At 42.8% G+C, this 25,769-nt stretch overlaps 1 protein-coding gene across 1 annotated transcript in view; it reads right to left on the bottom strand.

Annotated features, from left to right (window-relative positions):
* APOO (apolipoprotein O) overlaps positions 1-25,769 on the bottom strand; it is a 115,213-nt gene that overhangs the window by 36,383 nt on the left and 53,061 nt on the right. The window contains exon 5 of the mRNA XM_044283955.1: positions 17,250-17,345. Coding sequence (XP_044139890.1) covers positions 17,250-17,345 — 96 coding nt within the window. The remainder of the gene's footprint in view (positions 1-17,249; positions 17,346-25,769) is intronic.

Genomic DNA, 25,769 nt, shown 5'->3' on the forward strand with positions numbered 1-25,769 from the left:
ATCGCCCCCAAAAATTAAGAGCTCTTTGCGGGGTAATAAGGAAAGTCAAAAGGATATTGGAGAAGTGGCGGTCTCTGAGGAACATAGGGGGGTGGAAAGGAGTGTGGGTAGTGGAGAGGGGATGGAGGAAAGAATTAACTTGGTAGATAACAAGCTTGAGGAAATCCTGGGCGCGGTGCAAAAAACTAACCATAGCCTGGAGGAGTTGACCCTAAAGATCGCCTCATTACAGGTGGACCTCTCCTTTATAAAGGAGGATATGAATAAAGTCAGGGAAAAAGTGAAAGAGCTGCAGATATCCTCTGGAACTATGAAAAAGGATCTAGAAGGAGTAAAAAAAAAAAGAGTGGAAGGGATAGACGGGGAGAAAAAAAACCTTCTAGAGAGAATTACTATATAGAGTACTATATAGAAAAAGGGGAAGGGGAGGGGTGAGGGGGGGAATGGTTGTCTTGGGAGGTCTAGCAGGGTCTAAGGCGAAGGAAAAGCAAGTGACAGATCTGAATGAGTAGTATTATGACATGGAATGTACGGGGCCTTGGATAGGGTCAAGAGGGTAATGGTTTTTGATAATGTTACTAGACATCTCCCGGCTATAGTAGGATTAATGGAGACACATAGTACAAAAGATAAGATAAATCTCTTAAAGAAGAAATGGGCCCGGTATCAATACCACTCATGTTTTTCTACATACTCATCCGGAGTCAGTGTATACATTCATCACAAAGTAGATTACCTTCCATTTGTCCAGAAAATAGATGAGAGGGGTAGATATGTATTCCTTCACTGTCAGTGGAATGGTATAGTATGTATCTTGGCTTTTGTGTATATACCCCCCCCTTTCTCCTTAACGGTTATTCATAGACTGGTGGAGTATGCAGATTCAAGGGGCAAATGCCCCATAGTAATAATGGGGGATCTTAATAATGTTATGAACGACGAGTTAGATAGATACTCTGTGATCCCAAAGGATAAACATGCGACTGGGCGACAATCACTGCTGGGGAAAATATCGCAGGAACTTTCACTAATAGATGTATGGAGATACCTCTATGATGATAAGCCAGGGTTTTCCTATTTTAGTCGGGGAAATAACATAATGTCCAGAATAGATTTGGCATTAGTAAGTTCAGAACTAGTAAACAAGATATCCAGCATGAGGTATGAAGCAAATAGCATTTCAGACCATTCCCCCGTCTGCCTGTTGTTTAAAACAAACTTAAGACGAACAAGCCGTGAGTTTCGCCTGAATCCACACTGGCTGAACTTAATTAAGGAGGAAGATGATATTAGGGTGGATATAGAGGAGTTCTGGAAATATAATCTGGGATCAGCAGGTTCAGGGTATGTTTGGGATGCTTTTAAAGCATTTCTACGTGGCATTTTGGTAAGCAAAATTAAGGGTTTGAAAAGGGGATTTGCAAAACAGGAGAGAGAGCTGACAGATAGGATAAAAGAAATAGAAGTAGAACTCATGACTAAGAAAATCCCTGAACTGATAGGCCAATTGGATCAGGCTAAAAGTGCACTGAGGAACTATCTGATGGACAAGGCACAACAAAAAGTGTTTTTTGAGGGGGAACGATATTTTAGGGAATCTGGGAAGTCGGGGAGATTGTTGTCCACACTTATACAGAACCAAAGGGGGGGTAATAGGATTGATAGTGTTGAGAGGAGAGATGGGGGGATGGCATCCAGCCAGGGAGAGATAGAGCTCGAATTTATTGAATATTATGGGGACCTCTACTCCTCGGAGGGAGGGGGGGAGCCTGAAGAATTCAGACTCTTCCTGGAGGGAGTACCGATCCCCAGACTCTCGGAGGAGGAGAGGGACTGGTTGAACGGCCCCATTGAAGTGGAGGAATTACGGGAGACATTGAAAACTATTCAGGGGAACTCCAGTCCTGGGTTGGATGGCCTTCCTTTTGAGATATATAGAAGATATGGAGATGACATCCTTCCAGTGTTAGTGCAGGTCTTAAATGAGTCAATGGACAGGGGCGAACTCCCGTCCTCCCTCTCGGAAGCTGTAATAAGTCTGATAGGTAAAAAGGGTAAGGACGAGAAAAAGGTGGATTCATATCGCCCCATCTCTCTCCTCAACACTGACTTTAAAATATGTGCTAAATTACTTGCAAACCGCCTAAGAAAAGTTATTGAGACGTTAATACACCCGGATCAATCAGGGTTTGTACCCAAATGCCAGGCTCAGTCGAATATTCGACGGACATTACTGAACATGCAGATGGGCGGGGAGGGTGCTCATTCCATCCTGTCCCTGGACGCTGAGAAAGCGTTTGACAGGGTGGAATGGGCATACCTCTGGAAGGTTATGTATGAGTTTAATCTGGGAGAAAAATTCATTAGATTGGTACAGCTTCTATATAATAATTCGAAAGTTAGGGTAAAAATCAATGGAGTAATATCAGAATCGATACCTTTGCAGAGGGGAACCCGTCAGGGGTGCCCACTCTCCCCATTATTGTTTGCCATATTTGTTGAGCCGTTGGCTTGTAAGGTCCGAGCAGATGATAAAATAAGGGGGTTTGGGGGAAATGGTGCACTGGATAACATATGCCTTTACGCTGATGATATTTTGTTTTTTGTGGAAGGGGGGGTACCAATGGTACTGTACCTGATGGAAATAGTAAATCAGTTTGGCCTTATTTCCGGCTTTAGGGTGAACTGGACAAAGTCGGTATTGCTCCCAATTGGCCAGGAAATTGGGCTGGAGGAAATGAATGTTAAAATTTTGAAACCCACGGAGTCGTTTGAATACCTGGGTATTAAAGTTAGTTCGAGGATACAGGAGTATTTAGAACTCAATATTGAGCCTCTTTTAAAAAGGGTTAGGGAAAAAACAAGTACCTGGCAAAAATTGTTAATCCGACAAGTGGATCGAATCGCGATAATAAAGATGGTTCTGCTACCACAGATTTTGTATGTTATTTCCTCCTGCCCAGTTTGGATAGGGGACCACTTTTTCAATGCACTAGAAGGAGTGATAAATGACCTTATTTGGGGGAGAAAAAGGGTCAGGTTGAAACAAAAATACCTATGGCTAGATGAGGAAGATGGCGGCCTGTCCGTTTTCGGGGTTATTACTATGCATCCCAGCTTCAGTGGTTAATGATGGAGGATGACAGACTGCGTCGCTTTTTGGAAGGGGAATTAGGAGGTCTCCAATATAACATCATTAGCACTCTAGAAACTGGAGTGATAAAAATAAAGGGTAGGCAGTGCCCAATTAGTAATATGATACACTTAGTTTGGGTTAATGTTAAAAAATTATTAGGAATAAATCACTCACTAAAATTTTCCCCCATTTGGGGAAATCTAAATTTAAAAGAATTTTGGAAGTTTGAAGAGTTTGTATTTTGGGATAAAAAGGGTATTAGGTTTGTGCTGAAAAACAAAAGGGTGGTCCCTAGTGGGAGATAGTGTGAGAGCACTCTCCCAAGGTGTACTGCTCTGTAACAAGGAATGTATAGAACGAGTGAGGGGCAGTAACGTTTTAAAACTTAAAGTTTAATTAGGACTGTTTTAAGAATAAGCCCCTACCAGACAAACATGACAAACGACAATTAACAGTGTGGGACTCACATTAATGAGTCACCATTGTACGAATCCGCTGGTAATATTACAGAACTGCGGAGCCGAACAAAAAAGCAGCACCATATGCAGTCTTTTGGTGGGGTACCGCAGACTAATAAAGATGCCAGAGGCAAATAAAAGGGTGGATCTTACCGGTGGTGCCAGTTGGGACCTTGTAGTCCAAAACCCTGGAGGATGAGGGGCTTCTCGGGTCCGAAAAACACGTCCTCTTTCAATTTCACCTGGTGCCAGGGGCTGCAGGGAGAAACTATCCCTGTTTTTGCCCTACTTGGCCTGTAAATCCCTAGGTGCCTCCTAACACGGGGTCCTTACCCCGCAAGGGGTGGCCTCGTCCGGAACCTAACCCTAATAAGTGAACCCTAATTGACCCTATAGGGACAGCATGGATTGGCCCCAAGGGTGATGATGGCTAGTAGGGTGGAAAATGATCTAAGTTCTGATAGATTTATTCTGCGTCCCTACGCGTTTCATCTAATGGAGAATAAATCAAAACTACAAAAAGTACCTCCACTTCATAAAGATAGAATGAAGACCCCCCGACTCATCAGGGGACAGGGGTCATGGGTGGAGGATTCGGTCTATACCCTTATCCTATTGTGATAGATAATGGGAAAGGGTAAGCCAAAAAGGATTGCACAGACCTGACTAGACCAGTATGGTCCCAAATCAGTCCGGATACCTGTGGTGTAATAACAAAACAAAATCCATTCAGATATTGAACCCACCAGAAGCAGATATATTTGTAGCATAAAGATAAGCAGGTGTACTTACTATTGAAGTCATGGAAACCGTGTGGCTGGTGCCATGAGAAGCGGGAGTGTGGTTTGACGCCCGCATGTAATGTCAGCGTCTGTCTGCGCTAATAAATGCGCCAGTAAGTTTAAATGGAAGGGGGTATGTGGTGCGCCTGCGCGAGAAGTGCGGCCGCCGTCATGTGACTAAGGCATATGTCAGCTGACGTCGCGATCCGCCTCCTAACCAGCGCATGCGCGCATATGCGATGTGCAGCTCAGATGCCGCGGCTGCTGTGACGTAATGGTAGGCGTCACCATCAGGGAGGTCCTACCAGCCCGGGCGCGGCGTCGGCTGTATACTGGAAAGAGGTGGGAGGAGTGACCATATAATACGAGCGACTCCTACTACTACACCTATAAATATTGGTAGTGATAAAGCAAATCACTTACAACATGGGACCTAAGAAAGGGGGAACATTAAATAACAGGCGTACCCACTAGGACCCAGACAGGGTCCAGTGGCCACCCGAAGCCTAAAGACAGTTGGGACAAAATGACCGGCACCTTGGAGGGTGTCGTCATCAAAAGGATATAATCAACCAAGATTAATGATCATATTTAAAACGAATGAGCGTACACACGCTCTATATAGAGTGAATAATACAAGAGACATAATGATATTAGTGGCACTATTGAGTGCTTGATGCGTGGTCAGTGCACTTGAGGGACCGTTAGACATATGTTATTCTGATGATGCAGTGAGGGAACCCCTGCTATTTAGCAGATAATAGCGTACACATACTTATATGTGTACGCTATTATCAGGGGCACTGCGATGGGCAGTTCCTGCGCACCGTCCTACGCAAATTTGCTCCTGGGCTGGTGGGAGGAGACCGTGGTATTTGGTGACATACCCAACTGGTATACCGAGTACATCGTCCTCTGGGCCCGCTACATAGATGATATATTCATCTTGTGGAGCGGGCCAGAGGACGAGTTCAAGAGACTGGTCAATGAACTCAATATTAACACCATAAATCTTAGATTTACATCAGAGATTGTACACAATCATTTACCCTTCTTAGACATTTGCATCTCAAGAGATACTCAAGGGAGCCTACAGACCACCATCTTTCGTAAGGAGACATCCACTAATTCACTCCTTCGGTGGGACAGCTGCCATCCCGTCCCATTAAAACGTGGTATTCCAGTGGGCCAATACCTCAGATTGAGACGCAATTGCTCGGAACCACGCGAATTTACTAAACAGGCACATGAGCTAAGAGAGCGCTTCCGCGCACTGGGGTACCCGGACAACACACTAAGAAAGGCCTATCAAAGGGCACGACAGGAGCCACGGACCACACTTCTACATCCCACTGGGGGCCCGAAAATGGATCCACAACAACAAAAAAAGTTACGGATCATTGGCACATTTGATTCTGCGGCTAGACAGGTTAAAGAGATCTTAGCACGCAATTGGGACACCCTCCTGATGGATCCGGACCTGAAAGATGTTGTGAGTCCCTATCCATCAGTAACCTTCAGGAGAGGTACCAACTTGAGGGATCAATTTGTGCACAGCCACTATAACCCCCCTAAAAAGAAGACGTGGCTGGCCAAACCTTTGAACGGCTGTTTCAAATGTGGGCGGTGCAGTTTCTGTAAGTATGTCACCCAGGGAAAAACGGTTGCGGTCGGTCCTACGGATCCCGCTCACCATATACGAGATTTTATCAACTGCCGCACCGCAGGAGTTGTTTACCTACTCACCTGCGAATGCGGCATTAGATATGTCGGCAAAACCCGTAGGGAACTGCGGGTACGTATAGGTGAGCACCTGGGTGACATACGCAACAATAGGGACACCCCAGTAGCTAGACACATCCAATCTGTGCACGATGGAAGGTCGTCAGGTGTCACGTTTGTAGGGTTGGAAGCAATTAGAAAGCCACAACATGGAGGAAACTGGGACAAGAAGATTCTCCAAAGGGAGTGTTGGTGGATATTCAAGTTGAATACCACCAACCCCAATGGATTGAATGACCAGCTACAATTTGGGTGCTTCTTGTGACCATCCCCAGTCTCCTACACATATAAGTATGTGTACGCTATTATCTGCTAAATAGCAGGGGTTCCCTCACTGCATCATCAGAATAACATATGTCTGACGGTCCCTCAAGTGCACTGACCACGCATCAAGCACTCAATAGTGCCACTAATATCATTATGTCTCTTGGATTATTCACTCTATATAGAGCGTGTGTACGCTCATTCGTTTTAAATATGATCATTATATCTTGGTTGATTATATCCTTTTGATGACGACACCCTCCAAGGTGCCGGTCATTTTGTCCCAACTGTCTTTAGGCTTCGGGTGGCCACTGGACCCTGTCTGGGTCCTAGTGGGTACGCCTGTTATTTAATGTTCCCCCTTTCTTAGGTCCCATGTTGTAAGTGATTTGCTTTATCACTACCAATATTTATAGGTGTAGTAGTAGGAGTCGCTCGTATTATATGGTCACTCCTCCCACCTCTTTCCAGTATACAGCCGACGCCGCGCCCGGGCTGGTAGGACCTCCCTGATGGTGACGCCTACCATTACGTCACAGCAGCCGCGGCATCTGAGCTGCACATCGCATATGCGCGCATGCGCTGGTTAGGAGGCGGATCGCGACGTCAGCTGACATATGCCTTAGTCACATGACGGCGGCCGCACTCCTCGCGCAGGCGCACCACATACCCCCTTCCATGTAAACTTACTGGCGCATTTATTAGCGCAGACAGACGCTGACATTACATGCGGGCGTCAAACCACACTCCCGCTTCTCATGGCACCAGCCACACGGTTTCCATGACTTCAATAGTAAGTACACCTCCTTATCTTTATGCTACAAATATATCTGCTTCTGGTGGGTTCAATATCTGAATGGATTTTGTTTTGTTATTACACCACAGGTATCCGGACTGATTTGGGACCATACTGGTCTAGTCAGGTCTGCGCAATCCTTTTTGGCTTACCCTTTCCCATTATCTATCACAATAGGATAAGGGTATAGACCGAATCCTCCACCCATGACCCCTGTCCCCTGATGAGTCGGGGGGGTCTTCATTCTATCTTTATGAAGTGGAGGTACTTTTTGTAGTTTTGATTTATTCTCCATTAGATGAAATGCGTAGGGACGCAGAATAAATCTATCAGAACTTAGATCATTTTCCACCCTACTAGCCATCATCACCCTTGGGGCCAATCCATGCTGTCCCTATAGGGTCAATTAGGGTTCACTTATTAGGGTTAGGTTCCGGACGAGGCCACCCCTTGCGGGGTAAGGACCCCGTGTTAGGAGGCACCTAGGGATTTACAGGCCAAGTAGGGCAAAAACAGGGATAGTTTCTCCCTGCAGCCCCTGGCACCAGGTGAAATTGAAAAGAGGACGTGTTTTTCGGACCCGAGAAGCCCCTCATCCTCCAGGGTTTTGGACTACAAGGTCCCAACTGGCACCACCGGTAAGATCCACCCTTTTATTTGCCTCTGGCATCTTTATTAGTCTGCGGTACCCCACCAAAAGACTGCATATGGTGCTGCTTTTTTGTTCTGCTCCGCAGTTCTGTAATATTACCAGCGGATTCGTACAATGGTGACTCATTAATGTGGGTCCCACACTGTTAATTGTCGTTTGTCATGTTTGTCTGGTAGGGGCTTATTCTTAAAACAGTCCTAATTAAACTTTAAGTTTTAAAACGTTACTGCCCCTCACTCGTTCTATTAGGTTTGTGCCCCAGATGGTGGTGGAAGGACAGCTGAAGACACTAGAGGAAATGGGTCTAAGTATAGATAAAGATTGCCTCACATGGTTTAGATATGCTAGATTAAAACATGCATTTGACAAAACTGAGAATAGAGAATATTTTATTACGAAACACTCAGATTTTGCAGAATTTTGTTATCAAGGAATTGGGAGCAAAGTATCAATCTCACAGATTTATAAAAAAATAAAGAAGGGGTTAGGGGGGTGATTAGATTTAATAGTGAAAAGAAATGGGCACAAGAGGTGGAACCCTCAACTCTGGAATGGAGAAGTATTTATAAAAATGTAAAAAGGAGTACCATCTCCAGTAGCTTCCGATTGACGCAGTTTTTTATCCTCCATCGGACCTATATTACTCCCAGGGTATTAAGTAAGATGTACAAAACAGGGGAGGCAAAATGTTGGAAGTGTGGAGAGGAGAGGGCCGACTTTGTGCATTTGATTTGGTTCTGCCCGATTGTACAGGGGTACTGGACCCAAGTTTTCCAGGACCTTAGGAGAGAGACAGGGAAACCTGCACCTCTGGAGATCAGTATAGCAGTGTTGGGAGATATTAGAAGAATTGGGGCGGATAAAGAAAGTGAAAGGAAATGGGAAAAAGGGCTAATGCTGGCACGTGTTGTACTGGCTAGAGGATGGGGAGTGTGGTAGAGTGGAAAAACTTATGTGAAAGGGTGCATAGATATGAGAAAGCTAGTCAGGTGAAACTGGTGGGTAACAAGGAGTAAAAAGGAGAGAATATAAATTCCTGAAAAGAGGTCATGGAAAGGAAATGCCTCGAAGATACTCCCAAGACAACCAAGAGGGTGGAGGTGAGGGTGGCGGGGAGGGTGGGGGTGGGGATGGGAATGGGAGAGGGGGGGAGTAAAAGGTTTTTCTTTTTCTGTGCCTCTGTATTTATTGCGAAGCAAAAGTAAATTGGATGGGGAAAAAAATTGTTTTGGCGTACCTTTGTAATTCATGATGGTGTATATTTGTAATGTCTATCCCCTATCTTTGTCTTGTTTTAATGAGAAGAAGAAAATGATAAATAAATATAATTTTTAAAAAAAGGTAGGCAGACAATGTCATAGAGCAGCAGGAAATGCTAGCAGAATGCTTGGGTGTATAGGGAGAGGCATTAACAGTAGAAAGAGGGAGGTGCTCATGGCGCTCTACAGAGCACTAGTGAGACCTCACTTGGAGTATTGTGCTCAGTACTGGAGACCATATCTCCAGAAGGATATTGATACTTTGGAGACAGTTCAGAGAAGAGCTACTAAACTGGTACATGGATTGCAGGATAAAACTTACCAGGAAAGATTAAAGGACCTTAACATGTATCGTTTGGAAGAAAGACGAGACAGAGGGGATATGATAGAAACTTTTAAATACATAAAGGGAATCAACAAGGTAAAAGAGGAGAGAATATTTAAAAGAAGAAAAACTGCTACAAGAGGACATAGTTTTAAATTAGAGGGGCAAAGGTTTAAAAGTAATATCAGGAAGTATTACTTTACTGAGAGAGTAGTGGATGCATGGAATAGCCTTCCTGCAGAAGTGGTAGCTGCAAATACAGTGAAGGAGTTTAAGCATGCATGGGATAGGCATAAGGCCATCCTTCATATAAGATAGGGCTAAGGGCTTTTCATAGTATTCAGTATATTGGGCAGACTAGATGGGCCAAATGGTTCTTATCTGGCGACACATTCTATGTTTCTAAGTAGAGCACCCACCCAAGTCTGTAGTGGAGGGAAAAAGTCTGAAGCAGAAGAAGAGATCCCTCAGTGGCTGAACAAGAAGAAATCAGTACAGTATCGATTGTGTGCTGATACTTGAGAGCTAGTAATGACAGCAGCATCCTGGAGCCACAAATCATATCTACTATGTATTACTAGCAGAGACTTGTCCACATGAGAACATTCCAAGGAGAAGGTTGAAAACTAAATATATCAGGTAGTCTGAAAATGAATAAAGATTGCTTCCTGAAGCTTAGTAAAATGTATTTAACTCAAGGTAACCACTAACATATATAAAATATTTTTCTTGTCAAAAGTGTCCATAGTTTTTAAATTTAAGGTGCTGAACATCTTGAAGCAGGACTTTACCTTGGTACCACCCTTAATTTTGACAAATGTATTCAGTAAAAGTTCTCAGTGAAACAGGATTACAATTCTTAGTAAGTACACAATACAGTCAGGATTACAGTAACTTACTCAAAGGCTGTTTTTACTTCACCTTTAACCTGAAATGCTGGGATTTTTGACTTTCTCTTCCACCAGAGAAGATGTACATGTGGATTTGATCTTTGGAGAGCTTGTACAATATGAACTGTCACCTTTAGTATTTTCTTCAAATGAAGCTCCACTAAATGCACTAATAATGTACTATGAAAGGAACATCAGAACTGTAACAGCAAATCCCTATCTCACATAGTCTTCCATTGACAATGGTTTTCCTTGGCGGTTCTTATGATCAACTTTTAATATGTTGTCCTAATAAATCTCAAATATACTTTATTAATCAATTTTATATTTTTACTACACTTTTTCCTACCTAAAGCTCACCATTCAGAACTCTGTTCTGTGTACACAGCTGACAGGTCAGCGGTGTACGGAGTACACATTTTATGAATGGGGCCGCAGCAGTGCTGCGAGTATCGGCAGAAGCGCATATTGCTGCTCCTGCCCTGTGCTCCCTGGACGATTACTAACTTATGGCAATATGCACTTCTGCCCGTACTCAGTGCTGCTGCTGCCCATTCATAAAATATGTACTCCGTACTCCCCTGAGCTGTCAGCAGTGTACAGAGAACCGAGTTTTAAGCGCACAGGGCATGGTGCGCTTTAGGTAGGAAAAAGTGTAGTATAAATAGAAAATTGATTAATAAAGTATATTAGAAATAGTTTTATTAGGGACAGCATATTAAACGTTTATATAAAGGTTTAGTTACTCTTTTAAGTGCCTTTTATCTGGCTGTATGCAAAATAATGGGGGATGAATGATTATTACTATGAATGTTTATGCCCTATTCCTTCTACATATCGTCGGCTGTACATCTCGTTTACATAGCATGATGCGCTTTCAAAAACTGATGACTTTGGGTGCCGCATTAAAGAAGTGATCACACAACAAATGAGAATTTCGCTCGTTTGTGGGGTGATTAGCAGCACCTTTGCATGGGCCAAATATGGTGAATGAGAGTTTCTAGTAATGTTTGTTCCCCATAACTGGCCTGGTACTTGGCTGCCGTGAAAGAGCCCTTACTCTATCAGTTCAGTTCTATGTTTATGACCAATAAAGTGGGCAATGGCATGGTTTCTACAGTGGAACTGTCATTAGGAAACTACACAACACATGGTGCTTAAGATAAGACATCCAGAATGCATTCAACTACAAATTAAGGTAAAGTATGAATAAAATGAAATTTGTGTAGCGGTGTCAGTTTGGTCATATGAAGCGGCATGTTAGTTTCCAGAATAAATGTCATTAATTTATGATAAATCAAACACTACAACGAGTCTTAAAAATGTCAATTTTGGTGCTTCTAGTTTACTATCCACACAGGGTTGTGTAGGTTATTGGTTCTCATTAAAGAGACCAAGAGACTTATTTACCAGCAATACAACATGGGGAAAAAAGTATGCAAATTAGCTTATGTTAGCCAAACCAGAAAATCCTGCAAAAGGAAGAGTGACAGCTGTTCGCAACACATTTAGGGCTTATTTTTACAATTTTTTTAATCAGTTTTCTATGCAATAGATTACTGAAAAAAATGGACCGCACATGAATGGCATCTATGTGCTTTCTTTGGTTTTTACAGCCCCATTTAATAGAATGGGCACGTTCTGTCCACAGAATGAACCAAAGTAGTGCACGCAACCGTGTTTTTCATGCAGACCAAAAATCTGCAAAAAAAAAAACACGTCTAAATACACATAAATAAATCAATATATCTGTGTGCTGCCAATGGAGAACACAGATAGCACACGGAGGTGAATCCCTGAAGTGTGAATAAGCAGTTACCTGGTATTAAGACAAAATACATCTGTGGATAATCAATATGATGGACCCTGTGGGCCCATAAGAGGGGATCCTTCTATATGGTTCCTGACCACTTCATTCTGTTACACTCCATACTTCAAGAGGATAGCCAGTTTGTAGAATTATGGCAGATACGTCGTAGTCTATTTCTTGTTGCTCTGTAGAAGGCCCTGAGCCTGCATATTTATCAGTACTTGTCACCCCCCATGGCATCTATAGGACACAAGATGTTGGCGGTGATGTGATTCACCTACATCACTTTTGTCTTTGCTGCCCCTGGACGTATCCTCTCATGCGCTTGAGCAGGACAGTTCATTTAGAAGAGGAGCCATTTAGGAGCACATACAGCAGGGACGTGAGTGAATCATTGTTCTCCCAGATATCGCACAACATTTTTTCTAGAAGAGTAAAAGAGTACCACTCTTAAGGAGGAGTACAAATTGTGTTATTAGTGACACCATTTTGGGATATATAAACTTATGAATTATTTTCACAGTGGGTGGAAACGTTGTAAATGAAATAAAACTTCAAAGTTTATTAGGTATACGTTAAAATAAAGGGGGAGGGTATGCGAGCCCTACCTCAATGTGTACAAACAAACAAAAAAATCAATAAATGCGGACCACCAAGTATCCCCTCAGAGTTCCCTTACGTAACAACAGTGGGATTGTTGGCTGTCTCAAGGGATATAACCCAGAGTGTACGCAGCTGACTAACGCGCTGCACCCTGCGGTATATAATATCTGGTATCTATTGATGAAGCTGCTGTGACGCAGTGTGTCTTCAACATATTAGAGATAGCATGTAACCAGACACCTAACAACTACAAGGCTGGGATCTACTTAAATTCAGAGGGTGACATAATGTTAGCCTCCCCACCAATATTATATAGTCCCCTCACTGCCTCTATTATTGTGCTGTAGGATTGCCTGGCTACAATAACATAGCGGCTATCTACCCTATGTCCCCATGAAGGGGTAGCGCTGAACCTGTGCCCTATTCACTGCTCTATGTTTCGCCAAATAGGCTCATCAGGAGCTGGGTAACCAGAGTTCAGGACAAACAAACATATAGAACGCTGTATGCCTCATGTGGTGAGGCTACGGTATGGGCGCTAGGGTGGCCGTAAAACGGCCGCTGCTTACAGCTTGTCAAATAGGGGAAACCCCTCCCCCAACAGGGCGGATCCAGCGGTTCGCGGCGAATAGGAGAGCGGTAGGCGTGTCACACAGACTGAACGCCTCCGCCCTCGCCCCCGCCCATCTCGGTGACACGATCCTCTATAGAGTGTAAAGACACTCCCATATGTCAACAGGGACCAATCGGCGGTAAAATACATACTGACGGGCATCAGCACCAAAGGTACTGTGAAGCTAAATTACGGATGTATAGATACAGTAATAAGGAAATAACCAGCAGATCTGTTAAGACCAAAAGGTGTGCCACTAGACTTATATCACTGATCACAGGGGTACAATGCTACCACAGGTACACAGTAGGCACACCATACACTGCATACCTCCTGATGATGTACAGAACAAGGAAAGCCCATAAGGGGGATAGTTAGTGGGGACTTATACTCATAGGGTACAAAGTGAGGTCCAGCAGAACCAGATATCACCTTTAAATAAAACAAGTATATGAGATGTGTTCATTCAGACCTCCTGGACGTGTGGTTCGTAGCCTGAACGTCCATTCTGCCTCCTTCTGTAACAGTTTGGTATCAAAGTCCCCACCTCTAGGAGTTCTTCTAATGACCTCAATACCTTGAAATCTGATCGCCTCCACGTTACCAGAGTGGCTTATGGAGATGTGACGTGCGATAGGGGTATCCGTATCATTGCGGATATCGTTGAGGTGTTCCCCTATCCTCCGTCGGAACTACATACTGGAGGCCACACCATACACCTTGCCAGATAGATGACCCATCTGGTTCTGCAATTTATGAATGACCAAATTGCAAATCTTTTTTGTGTCACAGTACTGATAAAACTGTTCCCCCTCTCAATCGAACAGCATGCCACACACCCACTACAGGGGAACGTGCCCTTCGGTTGGCGATCAAGCCACGTCCCTGGTTGTTGGGGTCGTAAAAAAAAGGTGCACCAAACGATCTCTTAAACTGCAGCCCACGGCGAAAGGTAATACTTGGGGTATGTCTGTTTTTCCAGCGGGTACCTGTGTGAGAGCCTTTTTCTCTGTAGCCTGTAATTGATGGCCTGGTGTATAGGGGCGTATCCACCTGAATATTTCAGATAGATATTGTGCTATTATTTGCTCTATAATATATATTATTTAGGGCCCCATTACTATATATTGACTCTCCTCAAGGTTATGCAGTGAAGTGAATATCACAGTTACCTGTAGCTGTTATGTACCAGATATTATCTACTTGTAAATCACCTCACTGCATATCGTACATACATCTTACATGTATTCCAACTGTTTGGCGGGTTATTGAGACATCGGCAGGGGGGACTACGGCATCCAGGTTGTTTTGCTGACTGTTCTCCAAATTAATTCTGTGAAAATGTCTTATGAATTTTTGATCAATTGATGACATAATAAAGCATTTATATTTTTAATTGGGCATTCTATGGTTGTTTTTTAGCAACACTTTTAGGTTTACAATACTTGGGGTATCACCTACAAGGTGTCCCACATCTGGGTCCGATTTAAGGATGCCCCAGAAGCGGGTGAGGACCTCGCGTACATCTCTCTGAGCCTCATCAAATGTGGCAATAATCCGGACTTGGTTATCATCGCTACCTCTGGTACATGGTGCCAGCAGTGTATCGCGGTTTACAGCAAGTGAATGCTGGTATGCGTTCATCAAGACCTGTCGTGGATATCCCCTATCCGTAAACCTACTCTGAAGGTCCCTAGCCGCCACCTGGTAGTCTGCCATCCTAGAGCAGTTTCTGCATAATCTTAAGTACTGCCCTTTGGGAATACCTTTTTTAAGAGCTACAGGATGGCAGCTGTCCCAACGTAGGAGGCTATTAGTGGCTGTGTCCTTCCGGAACAGACGTGTGCCTATATTCCCTTCAGGATTCTTAAAGATGTTAAGATCTAAAAAGGTGATGTGGTTTTGATGGATTTCCGACGTGAAATATAGTCCCAGGTCATTCTTATTCAGGTCAGTGACAAAGTCTTGAAAATCACTCACACTCCCAGACCATAGGATCAGTAGCTGTTAGGTGTCTGGTTACATGCTATCTCTGAACTGATAGTGGCTGGTAACATGTTGAAGACACACTGCCTCACAGCAGCTTCATCAATAGATACCAGTTATTATATACCGCAGAGTGCAACGCGTTAGTCAGCTGTGTACACTCTGGGTTATATCCCTTGAGACAGCCAACAATCCCACTGTTGTTACGTAAGGAACTCTGAGGGGATACTCGGTGGTCCGCATTTATAGTTCAGAGTATCGACTAGTTTACCGTCAATTTTTTGTTTGTTTGTACACATCGAGGTAGGGCTCGCATACCCTCCCCCTTTATTTTAACGTATACCTAATAAACTTTGAAGTTTTATTTCATTTACAACGTTTCCACCCACTGCGAATATGATGTAACTGTGAAACGTAACTTGCATTACCGATTCTGTGTTGAATATTATAGAGATACATAAACTTATGAACTTTTATTAGCTTTGTGGGAAGGTAATGGGGAAAAAAAGCAGTTCTGCCGTGGTTCTCTGCTCTTTAAAATTTACAAAATTCGCTGTGTGGCATAACTAGCATGTTACTGGTATTCTGTGGGTCAGTACGATGATGGCAATACCAAACATGTAAGGTTGTATTTGGTTTTTACTACTTTTGCATAATAACAGCACATCTCGTTATGTCGCCACATTCCAAGAGCCACAACTCTTTGCGCTGTTGTAGCCCTATGTGGACTTGTTTTCTGCAAGGCGACATGTCGTTTTTATACCATTTTTGGGGTACACGGGACTTATTGATTCATATTTATTTACTTATTTTGAGTGCAGTAAATTCCGTATTTTTATGTTTTTAAGTTGTTCACGGGGTGGTTTAAAAGACGCTAACATCTTTATTATACAGTACTTGTTAGTGCAAGCACGGTGATATCATATATGTGTGCGCAAGTTTTACCACTTTTAGAAAATATTAAAACTTTTTGGGGAAAAATGAGTTTTTTTTTTAATACATTTTATTACTTTAACTATTGATTAACTTTAGTTATTCTTTTTATATCCTCACTAGGAGACATGGCTTTTTATAATGCACAGGTATACCAATGCATTTAGCCTTTCACTCTAACAGTGATGGGCAGTCTATTAGGCCTAGGTCACACTTCAGTGTTTGGTCAGTGATTTCCATCAGTTATTGTGAGCCACAACCAAGTGGAACATACACAGACATAAGGTATAGTGCAAAGATTTGTAACTGTTCTGTGTTTTTGACCAGCCCCTGGTTTTGGCTCACAATCAGTGATGTAAATCACTGACCAAATCACTGAAGCCTTAAGCTGTGTCTGTGGCTGGCTGTCATGGCAATGCATTGGCACCCCACGATTGTGCTTCAAAGGGGCCAGTGGTGGAAGAGTCAGCCATCTCCGACTAATTGCCTATACACTATTGACCGCGACATCTAGGGAGTTAACTACCCGAAATTGGCGTTATTTCCGATCCTTGTTATTACAGCAGGGGCCTGGATACAGTTAGTGCCAGGCTCTTAAGGTGATCCAGAGCCACCCGCGCCAGGATTAATGATGAGGGTGGCAAGGACTAAACAGGCTGCGCAGACACAAAGCTCCGAAGCAATTGAAATCTCATGCCTAGAAATAAGCATGAGAATTTCTGTAAAGATTTAGGGTCCTCATGCCTTTTTTTAATTATTAGTTTTGCTATGTAACGTCTGGTTTTGTCTGTACCCTCTAAAGTGTAAAGCACTGCTGAATATGGTGGCACTACATAAATAAAGATCATTATAAATGTCATCATCATGTGTCCTCTGTTGCCCATGAGGACCTGGCAGCAAAGGGAAGGAAACAATAAAAGAGTAGAATGCCCAAGATATTTTGAATCTGGATCCACCAACCTTTTGCAAGGAATAATCCTACGATTCCAGCAAACCCAATCAAGCCAAGCCTGGGGTAGAATCCTGGTGGTGCATCTCTTAGCATTTCATATGTCACTAGAATCAAGTAAAGCAAGTTAATATCTTCCTGGTAATTCGTAAATCTTTTCACAGAAGAAATACAGTATAAGGGCTCATGCACACGAATGTGTGTGGGCCTGGCCCGTGCTGTGGTCCGCAATGCACGGGCACTGACCGTAGGGCTGCTGTGTGCGGATGCAGGACCCATTCATTTGAATAAGGTCTGCGATTCGCATCCAACGGTCAGCACCGCAAAAAAGTAGTGCATGCACTGACAGAAAACCCACGGAGGTACTACCATTTCGCATTGCCAAATTGCAGACCCATTCAAGTGAATGGGTCTGCATCCGTGATGCGGTGCACAAACGGCCAGTGTCCGTATATTGCAGACCCGCTGTTTGCCAACAACGGTTGTGTGCATGAGCCCTAACAAAGACAGGTATGACATGGGAACCTGATAACTATATATGTAAGACAATAATGAGAACCAAAGAGGTAAGACTTGATACAAGGAAATGGGGGCAGGGATTCTGCTCAGAGTAGAAGTAGGCTTTATCATTGCTTTATCATGAATGTATTGCATCAGCATTAAAGGGATTGTCCACTTTGGATGTCATAAAGTAACCCCATCCTGAGACCCCAACATGATCAGCTTAACCTGTAGGGGAACCTGGAAAGAAAAGAGTCAAGCACCACTACAGAGGAAATTAAGTACCGTAATTACATATTGTACATACAAAGGCTAATCTGGGATGCAGGGCTCATCCTCCAGGGCAAGGGTCTACTGTTGCCAGATGAGGATTCTGAATTGTCTATTAACTCAGAATTCCCTAACAAGATGTTCAAAAATGTTTTTTCCCCTTAAACTGGACCACCTCTTTAAGTAGTTTGTGTTATTGAGTATTAAAACCTACTTATATAAATTGATCATTCTCAAGTGAAGTGTGAATAGCTCTGATTAAATGCAAACTATACAGCACATATTTTCTTTTTTTTTTTTAACTCGTTTTATTGAAGTTTAATAAAAGGCATAAATCAAGACATCAGGAAGCCGTCATAGCCCACGCAGGGGAGTTCCAGGCTACATGTTGCATTACACAAGAGCAGCATATGGACATAGGCGGCATCACATAAAAGAAGCAATCACATCCGAATAAGCATAACATCGTGTTCCATAACATACTGTGCAGATACTTATTACATTACTACATAATACCAGTCAGAGGGGTATATCGAGCGGTGCTTTGCCTACACAGAGTGCATGTGCATGGGTTGCAAGGTCTGAGACGAGGAGAACCACTCCCCCCACACCTTATGAAACTTCTGCGGGCACTTTCTATGGGCATAGACTACTTTCTCCATAGACAGCTTGATTTACTAGTACTTTCCACTGACTGACAGTAGGAGGCCTGTCAGCCATCCATCTCAGTGCTATCGCCTTCCTAGCCATGAACAGGGCCTCCCCTAAAAACACCCTCTGATGATGCGTCCACTGCTCCTCATCTAGAACTCCTAGAATGCATATTTTAGGGCAAATAGCTAACTGGGCAGGGACCATTGTCGAAAGGACGTCCACAACCCCTTTCCAAAAGGCCTGAAGAAAACTACATCCCCAAATCAAATGCCAGAAATCAGCCCTCTCCTCCTGACACCTATGGCACCTGCTGCTGGGAGATCTCCCCATTCTGTGCAATCTGAGAGGGGATACATAGCTTCTATGCAGTATAAACAGCTGAATTAGTCTGTTATTCACTGAAGGAGAAACTTTAGCGGGCACTAACAGAGCCTCTTCCCAATCCTCAGCATCAAGTGTAGGAATAGAAGCTCTCCACTTCGCCTCTACCTCCAAAGGTTGGAGTACCATGCGATCTCCCAACAGATGAGTGTATACAGTACATATTTTCAACTGTCTTTCTGAGATGATTCGATTCTAATGCAACGTGACATAATGCAGAGCACTTGGGTGGACTTCTGCTTGCGCCTTTTGAGGTAGTCTATTGTGGATTTAGAGGTGTGTTTAGGATCATTATCCATTTGTAGAAGCCATCCTCTTTTCAACTTCAGCTTTTTTACAGTTGGTGTTATGTTTGCTTCCAGAGTTTGCTGGAATTTCATTTAATCCATTATTTTCTCTACCAGTGAAATGTTCCCTGTGCCATTGGCTGCAACACAACCCCAAAGCATATATGATCCACGTCCATGCTTAATGGTTGGAAAGGTGTTTTTTTCAAAAATTCTGTGCCTTTTTTTTATCCAAACATACCTTTGCTCATTGTGGCCAAAGAGTTCTATTTTAACCTCATCGGTCCACAGTACTTGTTTCCAAAATTCATCAGGCTTGTTTAGATGATGTTTTGCAAAAATCTGATGCAGAATTTTGTGAAGAAGACGTCGGAGGGGTTTTCGTCTGATGACTTTTCCATGAAGGCCATATTTGTGCAGGTGTCGCTAAACAATAGAACAATGTACCATAACTCCAGTGTCCGATAAATCTTCCTGAAGGTCTTTTATAGTCAAAAGACCTCCACTGTTCCTGGTAACTGCCATTTCCTAATTACATTTCAAAGTGAGGAAATGGCAAACTGAAAACGCTATGCTATCTTCTTGTGGGCTTCGACAATTTTCATTTTCAGAGTGTTAGGCAGCTGCTTAGAAGAACCCATGGGTCCTGTTTTTTGGGACAAGGTTAGAAGAGTCAGGGTATTTATAAAGCTTTGAATTTTGTATCACCTGGCCATTCCTAATGATGATTATGAATAGAGATGAGCGAATTTCAGGTTATGAAATTCGTTCACGCTTCGTTTACTGGTAAAAGGTGAATTGCGTTATGGATTCCGTTACCACGGACCATAACACAATTCTATGACGGAATGCATAACGGAATGCCTTTAGAGGCATTACGTTACTCATTCCGTCATAATAGAAGTTTATGGGCTGCAAAACGGATCCGTCCAATTTCCGTTATGCAGGAGAGGACTAATTATCTAATTATGAACGAGCCTTAACCCTAACAGGCTATTTAAGGCCTGTGACCTCGGTCAAAGTTATCTGAGCACTGAAATCTCTTTGGGTTCCCATACTTTTGCAAGGTACTTTCCTTTTTTTCACTCTAAAATTTTCCAAAACAAAAATAATACACTGATATTGCTTAACATGTTGAAAAGTGAGTTTCATCTTTAAACTGTGTGTCTTTCGGAGACCATTTCATCTTCAACTTCCTTAACTGTTCACAGTAACAGTAATTTTGACCACAGGTACCCTAACTTTGTCACACCACTATATATGGTGAATGAGACGACATAAGGAAGTAAAATCTTTATAGCTTTACTAGAACCAAGCGCCTTTTTTTTTTTTAACTCGTTTTATTGAAAAGTAACAAGTTAGGCATCAGTACATATACAATAGTACAAGATTGTTAATATGCTATACAAGAGCGACATGAACAATGAAATAATTTCACATTTAATTATACATATGTTTATGTGTAAGAGCAGCATTATTCATTTTGTACATTGCAAGTACAGTACAATAAAGCTGGTGGATGTTATAAAGGTACGTGTAATGGGTGACTTTTTATTTTGAGACTAAATATCAGGTAACGAGATACACCAAGTTCCCCACACTTTCAGAAATTTCTGAGGGCATTTTCTATGTATAAACATCACATTCTCTATAGGGATCACTTAAGTTACTAACTTTGTCCAAAGCCCAATGGTAGGCAGGTGGTCTGCCATCCATTTAAGAGCTATAACCTTTCGGGCTAGGAACAGGGTTTCTCCTAAGAATATTTTATTATAGTGTGTCCACCCATCTTCATCTAATATGCCCAACAGGCACACCTTATGACATAGTGGTATAGGTCCCAAGCCCATGGCTGAAAGTATATTAAGCACTGCCTGCCAATACGCTCTGATGTAACTACACTCCCACATCATATGCCAAAAGTCGGCATTTGCTTGTGCACATCTAAGACACCTGGAGTGATTCATCCTACCCATCTTATGCAATCTGGTGGGAGTTAAATAACTCCTATGCAGTATAAATAATTTTATGAGTCTATTGTTACAGAGGGAGAGACTTTAGTAGTGGCCTCTAGTGCCTCTGACCAATCTTCTGTGGTAAGATGAGGAAGGTCTTTTCTCCATCTAACCTCAGCCAACATTGGTTGTGACGACATATGATACCCCAAAAGGTGCGTGTAGAGTGCGGAAATTATTCCTTTGGGACCCTGAGACTTAATAACTCCTATTAGAGGGTATGAGGATAAAGCTCTTACACTGTTCTTGATTTGTTCCCTGAAGGCATGTCTTATTTGTAGATATCTAAAAAATTGGGAACGTATCAATCCAAACTGTTCCTGAAGTTGAGAAAAGGATCGGAAAACTCTGTCCTGATAAACATCTCGAAGTGTGGTTATTCCATGCTCTTTCCAGATACTTATCCCTTCAATGTTTTGTAAATGTGGGAACAATGGATTATCCCATAATGGTATAATGTCTGCCCAATCTTTGTACTGATGGAGTTTTGCATCCCTCCACACCTGATGAGCCAGCCTATGTATTTGTACCGCACGTCCAGAAATTAAACCTATATTCTCAAGAACTGGCCACAATGAGGAAATACCCAGATGATATTGTAAATAATATTCTGCATTCTGGTGCGACTCTCCTGTAACCCATGTTGATAAGTATCTCAATTGACCCGCCAGGAAATAGAAGTGGAAGTTTGGTAATGCCGTTTCTCCTTGTTGTTTTGATCTTTGCAGTGTTGTGAGGGCAAGTTTATGTCTAGAATTCCCCCCAGACAAAATTAACCATCAGGGAGTGAATACGATCAAAGAAACTGTGGGATATTGGGGTGCATGCATGTTCTAATAGGTATAACCCTTTAGGCAGTAGGATAATTTTTATGAGGTTTATTCTTCCCATTATTGACAAGGGAAGGGACTTCCATACCTTAAATTTATTGATAAAGTGAGAGTATGAGTCCTTTGGGTCTTTAGTGATAAAAATGCCTAAGTATTTGAAGTGCTCCACTACCCAAAGATTATGATAAACCGCAGGCCAGGTAGTTTGCCAAAGAGGCATAAGTGCTGGTTTAGACCAATTTATGTGTAATCCAGAAAATTGTCCAAACTTCTCTATAAGTTCAATAGCCCTTGGCAACGTGGTTTCCACTGCGCTCATGAATAAAATAAGGTCGTCCGCATATAAACCAACTCTATCCTCCCTCTCCCCTACCGCCACCCCCTGAAATACAAGATCCTGACGTATTCTAAGGGCTATATGTTCTATTGCTATAGCAAACAATAGGGGAGAGAGAGGACATCCCTGCCTCGTTCCAGTGGAAAAGAGGATGAGGCATTGCCATTTATCAGCATATGTGCCCTGGGTTTCTTATATATTATTTGGATCCATTTAAGGAACACTGTTCCAAAGCCGAAGGTTTTCCAGAATCCCCAACAAGTACTGGCCACTCTAAGGAGTCAAAAGCTTTAGCCTGTGTCTAATGATGCCATAGGCCTATTGTCTACTGTTTTGTACACCTATTTGTGCTATAATCTGTGCTCTGCGAATATTATTGGATGTCGAGCTGGCCCGGAATAAATCCAGTCTGATCCTCATGAATAATTTTGGGTAATATTTTATTTAATCTGTTGGCCAATATTTTTGGGAGCACTTTGTAGTCTAGATTTAATAAGGATATGGGCCTATATGATGCACAAGCCAGTGGATCCTTGTCAGGTTTCAATAGCACTACTATGGAAGCATCATATAGAGAAATTGGGAGCTCCCCTATTTGTTGAGCCGCTTTGTACATCTCGTATAGTTGTGGTCCTAAGAAATCTATATATTTAGAATAAACTTCCAGGGGGATCCCATCTGACCCGGGTGACTTCGCTTTTGTTAATCCCGTAATAGCTTCGTGAATTTCTTCTAACGTTATGTCTTTATCAAGTGCGTCTCTCTCACAACTAGTGAGGTGAGGATGTGTCACTTCCTCAAGTTAATTATCTAGTTCATTCTCTGAGTGACATGCTTTAGATTGGTATAGGGCTTGGTAAAATTCACGAACACCTGTCATTATGCCTTCTAAACTTTCTTGTATGATACCATCAGATGTCCGTATACGGAGAATCGGTGCGGCAGCCATGTTTTTGTTAACAATATGGGCCGAGATCTTACCCGCTTTATCTCCCATCTCAAAAGCTTGCTGTTTAAAGAAAAACAATTTACGGCTGCTTTTTTCCTTAAGATGAATCATATATAGTCTCCCCTTCTGTAACCAATCACTCCTGTTTGCCTCAGAGGGATCAGATGTGAACCGGGATTCTGATTCCTTGACACTAATGCACAGTGCCTTCTCTTTCTGCTGTGTATCTTTTTTGATGTATGAGATTGAGGTAGGTTTTTAGGGTGTCCCACAATAGTAGAGGGTTTCTTTATCGTGAAGCTCTAGGAATACCCTAAGATGGTCTGGTACCTTGAGGGCCATAAAAGATATCTGCTAGGTCCATATAAATGTTGGGGGTGCCTATCATATAATCTATTCTTGATAGTGCTCCCTTTGAGGGGGTAAAACATGAATACTCTACAAGATCTGGATGTTTTCCCCTCCAAAGGTCCATCCATCCCATTTCCTCTATCCAGGCGGATAAAGCAGTGGTAGTATTATGTGAAACAGGTGTGGACCCAGCTAGAAATCTATCTAATTGGTTATTCACTACACTATTAAGATCCCCCATACATAGCAGTCTGGCATGCGGATACTGAACTGCAAAACCTGCTGCGGTCTGAATAACTGATACATTAGCTGGAGGGGGACAATATATGTTCAAGAGCACATATGGGACACAGTTTATATATATTTTCCCTCTGGATCCATCTCTACATTATGGGGCTCACATCTAATGGAACGGTGCACCAACAGTGAAACCCCCCTCGAATGTAAGTTACTAAAGGCATTCCCCATCCACTGTACCCAAGGCTTTTTTATTCTACCGGTTATCTGTTGTCAGATGGGTTACTTGTAGGCCAAGGACCTGCAGATTATATTTACGGATAGCTGAGAATATTGCAATTATTTTCCCCGGGTTACCCATCCCCCTCACATTCCAGGACATAACACTCAGGGTGGCCGTAATGTTCTCAGATCATAATTTCTTGGATGTACATGCATCATCAGGGCTATGTGAAAGTAATCTGCTCTCAGATTTTCCAGAGAGTGTACCCCAGTGTTCACGTGCAATCTATAATTACATATTGCCTTAACAAAACAATGGAACATAGAACAGAACAAAGATATCCCAAAACATATGGCATTATACTGGATAAAACAACAGTGATTGGAGAAAAATCTCCGAGTGGCTATGTGAGCAGGGAGCTGCATAGTTCAGGTTGTTCAAAATCTATGCAGGTGTCTGACCGGCTCCTTGAGTATTATACATTAAGCTGACAAATTATTGGTAGCTGCTGACTAAAGCATTATGACTCACTCTGCACCGGTAGTGAATAATGACTTGAGAAGAGTTTATATCAGCGGATAACCCGAAACCGTGAAGAAACTAACGGTAAGTAACTTCTGATGAAGAAGACCTCTTCTTCAAATCAAAAGAAAGATAAGAAGAAAGGGCAATTAAGTCCAGTGACTTCAGATCGGTGGTGCCCTGCGCATTTTCGTGGATAACCAGTCATCTGCTTCTTTCGGATCTGTAAAGAAGTGCAATTTCCCATCCTCTGTCACACGTAGGCGAGACGGATACGCCATCGCATATGGTAGGTTCAGGTAACGAAGATGCAGTTTCACTGATACAAAGGTCACCCTTTTCTTCTGGAGTTCGGCCGAGAAATCAGGAAAAAGTGAAATATTTGCGTTTTCAAACATGATACAGTGCTTGATTCTTGCTTGGCTGAGGATAAGGTCTCTATCTCTCCAATTCAACATGCGAGCCAGTAGAGGTCTAGGAGGAGCACCAGGTGGTGAAGGTTGTGCCGGAACCCTATGGGCTCTCTCAACTGCGTACGCCATGGAAAATGCTGCGTCTGGAAAAGTAGCTTTAAACCAATTCTCCAAGAAAGTGGATGGATCCAAACCCTCTGCTTTCTCAGGCATGCCCAGTATACCAACATTATTTCTCCTGGCACGATTCTCTAAGTCGTCACACTTTTGTTTCCATAAAAGCGACTGATCCCTCCAGATTTGGAATCTTTGCTGGTAAGGGTCGAGTTATGTCTTCTAAATCAGAGATTCTTTCCTCAGACATGAGTTGTGCATGCACCTCTTTCAGTGTAAGTTCAGGCGCTTCTGTTTCCTCACTGTTCGTCTGCTGAGCCACTTGCCCACGGGTATGTTGAGCGCAAGGTGTGGAGGCGGGTACGGCGCCATTTTGGGCCTGTTGTCGGGCAAATTCTTTTAAGCGCTCCGCCGCTGCTTGCGCTTTGCTGGGGCTCATAGTAAGGT

Source organism: Bufo gargarizans, chromosome 3, assembly GCF_014858855.1.
Source record: "Bufo gargarizans isolate SCDJY-AF-19 chromosome 3, ASM1485885v1, whole genome shotgun sequence".
Lineage (NCBI taxonomy): Eukaryota > Metazoa > Chordata > Amphibia > Anura > Bufonidae > Bufo > Bufo gargarizans.